Below are 11,356 nucleotides of genomic sequence, written 5' to 3'. Positions count from 1 at the left end.
TTCCTGTAACTGAGCTGCTGGGAATTCATCCATGTTGATTGTATGAATTAAAAAAAAAAAGGCTCCTGTGTGTCTTACTCAGAGGCATTACATGACACCTGTATGTGATAATGCAGAACAGGAGGATCATTACATGGTGTCTGTGCAAATCTCAACATGGAAAGTCAGGCCTTCAGAATGAGGGCAGATGTTGGCAGGCTACACCTGGACTGTGTTAATGGTTATTACCGTGTCCCTCCGTCAGTCTGCTCAGGAGTCTGTCTGCATACAGCTGACATATCCACTCTTATGAGCGTTACTGGCAAGAGAACAAGTGCTGTAGGCAAGAACACTATCAACACATGCACACACGCATGCACGCACAAATGAAAACTTGCTCCTACAAAGGCCTAATCAAATGGTAAGGTCAGTAAATCTAGCCAAGACACAGGTATGCAAACATTTTCAGACTGGCTGGGTCTTGCAAGGAGCAGTTGGCTGACCTGGAAAATGATTTAGGACAGTGTTGCCCAACCTTTATTGAGCCAAGGCACCCATTGGAAATTAGAAAAGTCTCATATGACTACTAAAATTATGATGATGTCCCCTATTAAATTTACTCAGAATTTTTTTTAATCACTATGAAATCTTGCTCTGTTTAATTGATAGCAAAGCTGACGGTATCAAATGTATTGAAGCTAATGTGTTCATTGTTTAAAAGCCTCGTCACCAGAATATTTTGACCAGAAACTTAACTACATCCATGCGCAAAAGTTTGCGTGTGATTTTCTGTTGTGACTCGGTTGAGCCTGGCATTAATGCTGTCATGTTTCCCTCCCCCCTTATTTTACTCTGCAGGACCACCCATGTTCCAAATCCCACTGTTAGTTGGGATCAAAGTGCGAACCCAAATCCTCAGTGGTGGTCTGGGAATATAAGATTGTGAAGCATGCATGCCTGAGAGGTGGGGGACTTCAAAATACGTTGAAATATTTGTATGCATAAATTTAGCTGGCTTCCACCTCAGGCCACTGGCCTATACAAGCTTAGCTCTAAACAGTAGCAACTGGATGGAGCCTCCGTATAGATTACGGGGCTGGAATACAGCTGATGTCACAATAGTAGCTGTGTCTACATTTCAACAATACCATTACACTCTTCATTAATGATATGCAATACTTCGTAAAAGACATCTGAACACACTTTTTCATATCCACCATTTTGATACTAATTGCTCTATTTTCGTGCACGGCGTGATATAGTGAAATCAAATTCTTTAATTTGCGCTTATTGCATTTACTGTCACGAAATGTGCCTGTGTTCTTTTTTGGCCCATGTTCCAACCCTCTGCAAAGGTGTGTGCCTGAAACTGTTTTACTGTCCAAATGACTGCCAAGAAAAAGGCTATTAAAGCAGTAAACATTCATGGTGGCCTAAAAAGTTTGCACGGCATTGTATATCTACGTATATCATACAAATTCAGGTGTGAATCTCTGGTGAAGATTTATATAGCCCTTTTCCTAAATTGCTTATGTAAGGAGAAGGCCTGTGCTTACATGCAGGAGAAAATATTGTTTATCCATGTGCACTAACAGTTTATTAGGTAGTTAGTAGTTACACTTGAAAAATGACTTGTAATGGAATACAAGAGCAGCAGCATCAGTTCTGCCTATGCGAGGATGATGTTCACCTTCAATTCACACTTCTTACTAAACAGTGTTCAATAGTGATTGTTTGCTGAGGCATTTGATTGCAAAGCATTACACTGGTTGGTGGTGGTACTGGAGGAGTTAAAAAAAAAAAAAAAAACATTTAATTGTACTCTCTTGTTTAGCTAAAGTTGCACAATAGTCCAACACAGCTAATATTCCCAACAGATTCGGTCATATTTCGGATACATGCAATGTCGATTAGCGGAGCCCAGATTTCAAAGTAAACACGGTGAAGAAGCATTTAGCTGTTGTGCTGCACATAGATGGAAATAATTGGACATGAAGTCAGCCCCTAGCATAATTTAGTTCATGTACAGATTAAAAACTATGCTCCCCCCCCCAAGGAGTTTCTAAAAGAAAATACTACTAAAATAAATGCTAACCTGATTCACTTGTGAGCTACAGTCTCATAACATTGTAGTCAAATATTACCACAGATTTTGAGTTTGATTAGACATTTTATTTTGGTATAAATGGTGAAGCAGCATTTAGCTGTTGTGCTGCACGCAAATGGAATGAGTTGCCATCGGAAATGAAGTGAGCTCCTAGTATAAATTCGTTCAAATCCAGACTAAAAACGATGCTCCCCGACCCCGTTTCCTTTAATTAAGGTCTTTTAAGAATTTGTCAAATCAATTTATTTTTTTTATTTTTTTTTGTATTTAGTAATTTCAGAAAGCTTAATAAGCTATTTTTGTTCTCTTTACTCTGAAAATGTCTTCAGTTGTTCTGTTTGTTAATGTTTTTAGATGTTGGGCTTTTGATTATGTGAAGCACATTAAGTTGCCATGTGTATGATTATATATATATATATATATATATAAAGTTGCATTGACAATTTTTTTTTTTTAAATCACAACTGTAAAATACAAAAACAAATACGCAAAGAACCATTTTAGCAATTCTTCATAACAATTGCATTTTGTTGGTCTACACTAGAATTGCACATAATTACAAATGCAACATTCCATGTTAAAGACAGCTCTTCAGAGCAGTTTACCTCCTAACCTCTCACTTAAGAGCGGCCAAAAAGTGCAGTTAACTATATACAGTTCGAGTTGTACCTGTTGTTTTTGTCGTCTTTGACCCTGCGCATACTGGCTGTCTACATCCAACAGCAAGCATCCCAGGAACAAGCACCATCCAAGATGATAGAACATGACCGCAGAGGAAACACTGCAGATCTGTTTGCACTTCAGCTGTGTTTCATTCATACAACATGCAGACCTCAGCACAAGAGGTTGATCCAGTGCTCAGTTAACACACCCACACAAGGTGCACACCCCTCTTCACTGGCATCAACCATATACCATTTAGACACAGTATGCATAACAAAAGAAGAAAAAAGAACAGGGTTCATCAATCTTTACAACCTTGGATTTAACAATGTTGTAAGTACTTTTAACAGATTTCTAAGAAGCACTAACATCTTTCAATGATGGCAAATTACTTCTTATTTTGACATAGATTTTTTTAAATTAAAGTTTTAATAACAAAAAACACATTTGAAAGAAAACAAACGAATTACACAAAAAAACACAACAATATAATTATATTATCTTATGCACGTCTGGGAGCACTGGAACTGAAACTCAAACAATGATGCTTTCACATCTGGAACAATTTATGATTCATAAAAAAAAAAAAGAGTGAATGAAAACAGCTTACATTTTGTTATAATTACTCAACATTTAAATCAAGTAGCCACACTAGAATGATCTATTAGTTATTAGTGTAATACAAATTAGACTAAATAGACTATGCGACTGCCCTTTTCAACTGAAAGGGAAAAAAATGCCAATGATGAGATAATGTGAGGTTTTCATCACTCGCTGGGTTTCGGTTACAAGCAGCTTGCTCTCAAGCAAAAGCAAGATAAATCTCAGAGGACAGATAAGGGGAGATGAAATTCATAGCACCCAGATTCCAAGTACTTGCATTCTTTAAGTATTTCTTAATGTACTAAGCCGGCCCAAAAAGAAGGGTACCCCTCCTGCCTTTAAAGTCAAGTAGTGAGTGGCAACCTGTCACAAGTATCACTCCAGGAGCTAAAAGATGTGTCCTAGTGGAATACTGTATAAATGAGCCAGAGCAGAGGAAGGTTTCTTCAGGGTGAAAAGCTCATCTGTACATTTTTGGCACTGGCCAGGCAGACAGCAAGACAAATCAGTGCTCTCTGTTGAATTCTCTACAACTTCCCAGCGCAACATCTTCCTTAACCTCTCGACTTAATGACTTCCAGAGCTGTCTGCCACATGCAATAAAAGTCCTCATTTACGCAACCTGCAGTGAAGTGACGGATTGCAAGTTGCTGATGTTGCAGAATGTGGATGTTCACTTGCATCATATTAAAAGCTATATTAAAATATTACCTATGGAATCATTTTGATGGTACACTGACAAGTAATGAGGGAAGCATTTACAATTGCCCTACTTTAGTGTCCTATAACAGTACTTCTCATCTGTTGTCACCTTCAGACCTTCATTTTCCTATTGTCATTAAGTTGTGACCCACTTTTATAGTAAATAAGAACAATAAAGAAAATTGTCTTTAAAAAAAGCCTTTTAAACATATGCATCAGATTTTTATACATAACCGCACATGCTTACTTGTTCAATGTGCCTTGAAGAGCACCTCAGAAACTAAGGATGAAAAGTACAAAAATGTATATATACTGCCGTAAAATTAGAGCATGTTTAGCAAATCATTATTCCTATGAGGCGGCCTTGGTTTACAACAGAGTTCTTATGCTTTTATGGTGGTGATGTAACCTAAATCTGAAAGTCGGAACGCACCCTCGTCTAGCACTAATCTACGTTAAGCGAACACCTCACTGGGCGTTCCGTTGCACGTAGCTTTCTCGCCCTTGACACACCTGACAATGTGGTTACAAAAAGTAGACTGCGCTCAGTGTAAAGACATGAGCTGTACCCCCAAATTTCTTGGAAAGAAATAGACTAGATTTTAGACTCGGTAAAAGCAGGTCTAAATGTTAGCGCAAGTGGTGAAATGTGATTTTGGTGTATTTCATTGAGGTGCAGACAGACAGATTCGGCGCTCCGCAAACATTTCTGGTTAATGTCATTGGATTTCATTCATAAATCTGATAATAACGTGGAACGAGCACTCTGAATCATTGTAGAAATCAATGCATTGAACAAATTAGAATCATTATCATCTTAACTCATTCACCCACAGCCATTTTCACTAAAACAATCCCCTTTACTCTCGGCTGTTTTACTGGATTTTGCAAGGCCCACAGAATATTGTGTTCTATTGCTATAAAAACAAACCTACCAAAAGAAAGATTAGTGTCTCTTCTTTTATCAGGAAAAAAACGTATATTTCTATGTTTCCGTTTTGCAGCAATTAGCATTAGAATATAGCTAAGTTCAATCATTATTCACAAATCTGTTTAGAACTGTGGGTAAATGAACTTTTTTCAACATGGCCCTGGTTGATCTATTTTGCTCTGCTGCCATATGCTGGCCGTTTTTGTAATAACTACAATTTCTTCAACCATTCTATGCAGTTGAGAGGCTGCATCAAAGCCTTCTGTATGCTCTATCATAAAAAAAACATAATGGGACACTTAAACATTTTAAAATATAACATATTTATGCATTTTTGGGAGCAAATGAATTAAAAACAGTTTAATAGCAGCCACATGACCACCATTGCCAGGTGCCTGATTCACGGTCGTGGGTGCAAGGCAGTTTCCAATTGCCCACGTGGGACAAGGGGCAATCTTGCTGTTTACCTAAATAGATGTGTTTTGCGCATGCCAGTATGTCATCCACGGTCCAGCGAGTCCATTTCTGCTTCTGCAGTCAAGCTCGCCGTGCGCTTCCACCCCTCTGATTTTAATGCAAATGAGGGAAGCTGCTACGATCAGGTCTTGGCTAATTTCCATCCCACAAGGGTGCACAACGGGGCAACTGCCACATTATGGAAAATTCCACCAGTGCAAAGTCTATTACAATTCCAAAAGAAAGACAACTCCGCCCATGCATATAGTTTGACTGCACTTTACGCTAGATTTGCACTGGGAATGAAAACGGGGCCCGTAGTCTCTCCAGCATGTGCTGGGTCGTCACCAGGGTCTACCTCCGGAGGGATGTGTCCAGAAGACCTCCTCAAGGAGATGTGCCGAATTCATCCTAACCAGATGCCCGAACCACCTCATCTGGTTCATCTCACAATGGAGAAACCGCAGCTTCTGGATGACTGAGCTTCTCATGCAATCTCCGAAAGAGAGCCTGAAAAACCTACTAATTTCAGTCACTTCTATCGCCTGTCAATCTCTCGCTCCAATTATTCCCTCATTTGCGAAGAAGAACCCCAAGATATTTGAACTTCTTAATTCCAGTGTCAGGTTTTCAACAAACACATATTAACCAGTGTTAATGTGTGTTTCCAACAGTGACTTGAAATGCAATTCTTTAAGACAGTGGATGTTCAGTCCAGCAGAGATACCTTGGACTAAATCATTCAGCGATGAAGCAAGCTACATAACTATTTTCCTCTGAATTCATTTATTCCTTCATAAATCTCAAATCCTTCCTTTTTTTTGTTCATTATCCAAGCTTTAGCTTCTGTCAACAATCCACTTCCTGTCATACTTGGTCATTTGAGGGTCTTGTCTGTAATTATTTCACAATGGGAACTGTTAGTTTCTAGGGAGGTCAGGAGTTGCTTCTAAATGGATGGGAATTGGCTCCAAAAGGAAACGTCTGACAGTGTACAGAACGTTTTTAAGAGAACACAAACTAGGCATTTTGTGGCTCTTGATATAAACCATTCTTCCTCATTGTAATATTTAACAAATGTTTCTTTCAAATTAAGGGCATAAGTAATTCCGGTGGTGTCTGACTAAAGCTCCAGAATTTAAGATTGCCTTTTCATCATTAGTGCATTTATGTTTTCAGTCACTGCACTTTAGCTGTGACTGTACAGTATAACAGAGTTGGACATGATACAAACTACTGGCAACATTCGGCCCATTCACATTCTCTAACCAGCCCTTGGTAAGGTCCTTCTGAAGTCAGAATAAAAAAGAGAATAAGCATAATGCAGTTATTTTGGGTGTGTCGCTTTCAATTTAAAAAAATAGTTTTACAAAAGTTTTGTATGTTTGTCTTGGAACACGTGTGCAAGCAAGCAAGCAAGAGCAAAAGCAATTTGTGAAAGTGATGTTAGCAACATTCTTATTTCATGCATGGGAGCTTTACCCTCATGTTGATTTTGGGGTCCCCACTCTTAACTAGGAATGGTTAACATGAGCCAGTGGTTGGTACTCAAAATCATAGCACACTTGAAAATTTAGAACAATTGATACACACTAGAAATGTTAACTGTTTTGTGAATGTCGAATGAATAGTGATATAACGTGTACGTTATCACACACGTTATATCGTATAGCTTATCAAAACAATTCCATTTACTGCTTTGCAAAGACATTAAATTAATATTGAGTACAATTGAGGTAACCATGTTTTTATCCAGAGATGATTGTATGATATTTTTGATATTTAGTCTTTTATTGTGATGTATTCCAATGAAATAATATCATCAATCAATCAAATAGATCATAGTACTGTCAAAATATTGCTTTGCAAAATAAAAACTGACAAAGAAACTAAGGAATTGCAATTTGCACCATTCATTTTCTACTGCTTATGTCAGCAAAAGTCAAACTATTCACATCCACGCCTTTAGATTAGAGAGATATTCTATTAGAAGTCGCTCACGAGATGCTGTGACTATCGCGAGACCTACAGCGAGACCAGAAACCCTAACATGGCGGCGCCCTGCTGCTAAGATAGAACTAGCTCTATTATACTAAACTAATCCAAATTTAACCATCATATATCTTGCATTTTCTCTTCTCTCTTTTTCATCCGGCAGATCTGAAATACCACCCAACGTGGAGGACCTTGAACGTTTCATCGACGGATATTTTTACAGCTGCGCGATGGAGGATCCTGCCGTCGAGAAACCATCAAAGAAACCCTCTTCGAAGAAGAGGAAAAACGATTCAGCGACGGACACGGACGACCTAACCACCACCACTACGGACGTTTCGGTCAGTGTGCTGGAGTCCATAAATAAAAAACTTGACGTCCTCGGCCTCATCCTCGAGGACGTCAAAGAATTAAAAGTAAGTATGGAATTTACCAGTCAGCAGGTAAGTGTCCTTAAACAGGAAAATGCCGAGTTACATTCTACACTCACGACTGTTTCAGCCGAGCTGGAAACTATGAAAAAAGAAAATAAAACGCTAAAAGAAACAGTTTTAGATGTACAATCCCGTAGTATGCGGGAGAATTTAATATTCTCAGGTATATCTGAGAATACCTCTGATAACCCAGAGGTTGAGATAAAAAAATTTATGACGAATTCATTAAAAATTCCTCAGGAGACGGTAAATAACATCTCTTTTGACCGGGTACATCGGCTTGGAGCCCGTAGAGGCAACAAACCCCGTCCTATTATTGCAAAGTTTGAGCATTTTAAACAGAAATTATTTGTTAAAAGTAAAGGACGGGAGCTTAAAGGGACCTCATTTGGAATGAATGATCAATTCCCGAGAGAGATCAATGAGCGGCGAAAGGTACTGTTTCCTATAATGAAACAAAATAGGCAGGAAACTTTTTACATTATTTGCAAGTTAAAAGTATGATAAAGAAACAAATTCCAACACTCCAGGGTACGCTCCAACCGCCTGTTTTAGCTAAAGATATTACCAAGCTTTCTCCGACAACAACAAAAAAACTCTCAAAAATATATAAGTTACTTTCATATACTGATAAAACGTCTTTACCCATCTCAAAATGGGAAACAGACTTGTCTATAGCTCCGGAATCTGTCTTTTGGATTCAAGTTTGTGAAAATGTTTTTAAAATGACAAAACACACAAATTTACAACTTATCCAATATAAAATTATTCACAGAACATACATTACTCAATATATGATGAAGAAAATGGGACTCTCAGACTCCGACATTTGTCTCCAGTGTTTACAAAACACTACAGACACTTATTTTCATGCTTTATGGTTATGTACTCCGGTTATGTGTTTCTGGACTAAAGTCTTAGAAAAACTTTCCGCTGTCTTGGACTGTAGGATACCGTTCTCTCCAAACTTGTGTTTGCTAGGTGACTTAACAACAATTGACTTACCACATAAACAATTTCAATCTATACTTGTAGCCCTTACTATCGCAAAAAAAACAATTCTTGTTAACTGGAAAAATAAACAAACTTTGAATATCGACCAATGGTCTAACCTCCTCATAAATCATATTTTAATGGAAAAAATATCTGCCTCAAATAAAAACCAAATGTCAAAATTTAAAGAAACATGGTCTACGTATATAGAATTTTTTAACCTAAACTTGGATTTTAATTCTGCCTGTTAGCGAGAGCCACAGCAGCGTTATAACTTGCATTGATGTTTCTGTATTAGGCAATTTGTAACTAATGGTTGTGTTTCCATAGTCAGGAACCCGGCTGCTGCCAGCGGGATCGAGCGGATTCACCTCCGATGGGCACCAGGGGTTGATATTCGGATTCACGGCATGCCAGTGGGTTAATTCTGTGGGTGCTGTCCCCCCTGGCGGGGAGTGGGCGGGTCTGCCCCTCTGTTGGCTGCTGGGTGGCGGCTGCGTCTTGGCCGTTCCCTGGGTCTCTTGGGGGGTGCTGCGTTGCGGGGCTTTCCCTGGTGTCGGGGGCGGCGCCGTTCCGGCGCGGTCCGTCGCTCTGGGCCCGGCGACGCGGTTCGGGGCCTGTGGGCCGCCGGGGTGCCCGGTGGTTCCCTCTCCCGTCCCCCTTCCTCCCCCTTGCTGCCTCTCCCTCCTCGCCTCTCCCCGCCCGTCCTCCGCCTCCCTGTCCCCTCTCCCTCGTCGCCCTTCCTCCTCCTCTCCCCCTCTCCTTGCGTCCCTGCCGCTGCCCCCTGCCCTTCTTGTCGTCCCCTTCCCTCCTCCCTTCCCCTTCCCCGGTACGCCTTCCTTCCCCTCCCCTGGGCCGGGGGCTCCATCCATGGCCCGGGTCTTGGTGCTATGGGGGCCGGCGGGGGTGGCTGGGGTTTGGTGTCGTGCCCGCCCCGCTCCGGTGGGCGTCCTGACACCTCGGGCGGGACCCAGTATCCGGGGGGCGAGCCCTATCGCCCCGCCGGACGGGTCCCATATGCCCGCCGGGGTCCTGGTGGGGTGGGTGGGGGCTTGGTGGGCCGGTGCGCCTCCTGCCCCCGCCCGGTTGGGGGGGGCCCCGCTGGTCACACCTCTTAACTCACTACACTAGGTTTGCACAATACACTTTTATAGACATATAGGGCACATAACACACTTTGGGGGGTGGGGTAGGGTGGAAACACCGTCTTCACCCTACAACTCCCCTCCAATTTTAATACACCACACAACTTGTGGGTGGGGGGGGGGGCTTGTGGGGGTGCCATCGGTTGGGGGCCGCAGTATAGAGCAGTGCTGCGGTCCCCTGTCCGTGTCGCCACCCGCCCCCCCCCCCGCCCTATCTATTTTTTTTTAATGCACCACATACACTCAGCAACATGCTTGGGTGGCGGGTGGATCGGAGCGTGGGAATATCATTTCCATCGGCTCCGGTTCACCTGCTCCTAATTTTAATGCACCACACACACACACTTGTATATACACTGGGTGGGGTCACATTCACGGTTTAGGGGTAGAGTTCGCCAGTCCGCGAGCTGGCGGACTCAGTAACAGGGGTTAATTTTCACAAAGAACGCTGGGGTGACGACCGGGGCCTTCCCCCGCTGGGCCTGGGGTTCGGGGGTGTCGGCCGCCCTCCGGTGCCCCCATCTCCCCCTTCTGCCCCCGGTGTTCCGTCCTTCCACACGGCGGGGGGTGGGGTGGGCGCGGCTGCCCTCTCCGCTCCGCTGTCCGGCCCCTCTTCGGCGCCGGTGCCTGGGTGCGGGTGGTCCCCGGGGGCTGGGGGTCGGGGGTTGGGGGGCTGCCGGTTGGTTGGGGTGGGGTCGGGGGGGGCGGCTTTGTTGGGGGGGGGGCGGTGGTGGGGGTTGCGGGGTGGGGGGGTGCTGGGGGTGGGGGGTGTCTGGGGGATTGGGGGCATGGGGGCGGCTGGGGCTGGGTTGGGGTGGGTGGCGGGGGTGGATGGGGGGCGGGGGGTTGTGGGGGGGGCGGGGGTTGGGGGCCGGTGGGGTGCCTGGTGGGCCTGCAGTGCCCCGTCCTGCTGCGTTGGGCCGGGGGGCGCTCCTGCTCCTGGGTTTGCTCTCCGGCCGGTGGCCCTGGTGGGGCCCGGGGGTCGTCCTTTGGCGCTGCCGCGGCCTGGGGGGCCCTGAGGTGTTGCGCTTGCTCTGTTCCGGCGGGGGTCGACGGCTCCCCTCTTTGGTGGAGATTTTCATGCATGCCAGATCCACCACACCAGCATCTACCGAAACTCAGACACAATCTGTTTCCTCCTCAGGTTATTGAATCGGTGGAGGCTGGTGTCTCGGATCTCACGCGGCTTCGTCTGTCCTTCCTTCCTTTTCTCGGTCTCTCCGTTGGTCTCTTGAGGCCTCCCTGATTTTATGTTTTTTGGATTTGTTGGGGTCTGGATGTTTCTTGGGCTGGGGAGGAGTTCTGGTGGGGGGTGTCTGGTCGGTGCTAGATTTCACCTTCCTTGGTT

General features: G+C 43.6%; 1 protein-coding gene across 4 annotated transcripts in view; it reads right to left on the bottom strand.

Annotated features, from left to right (window-relative positions):
* LOC147162163 (uncharacterized) overlaps window positions 1–11,356 on the bottom strand; it is a 98,613-nt gene that overhangs the window by 52,433 nt on the left and 34,824 nt on the right. Inside the window, exon 1 of one of the 4 annotated variants that reach the window (XM_086097190.1) lies at window positions 2,756–2,905. The exons of the other annotated variants lie outside the window; for them this stretch is intronic. Coding sequence (XP_085953316.1) covers window positions 2,756–2,905 — 150 coding nt within the window. Of the gene's footprint in view, window positions 1–2,755; window positions 2,906–11,356 lie in introns of those variants that run through there. 4 annotated transcript variants of the gene reach the window in all.

This window comes from Leptonotus elevatus, chromosome 15 (genome assembly GCF_054856555.1).
Source record: "Leptonotus elevatus isolate MCC_2025b chromosome 15, RoL_Lele_1.0, whole genome shotgun sequence".
Taxonomy (NCBI): domain Eukaryota; kingdom Metazoa; phylum Chordata; class Actinopteri; order Syngnathiformes; family Syngnathidae; genus Leptonotus; species Leptonotus elevatus.
Note: the sequence above shows the minus strand (reverse complement) of the source record. Positions and strands in the feature narration are given on the sequence as shown.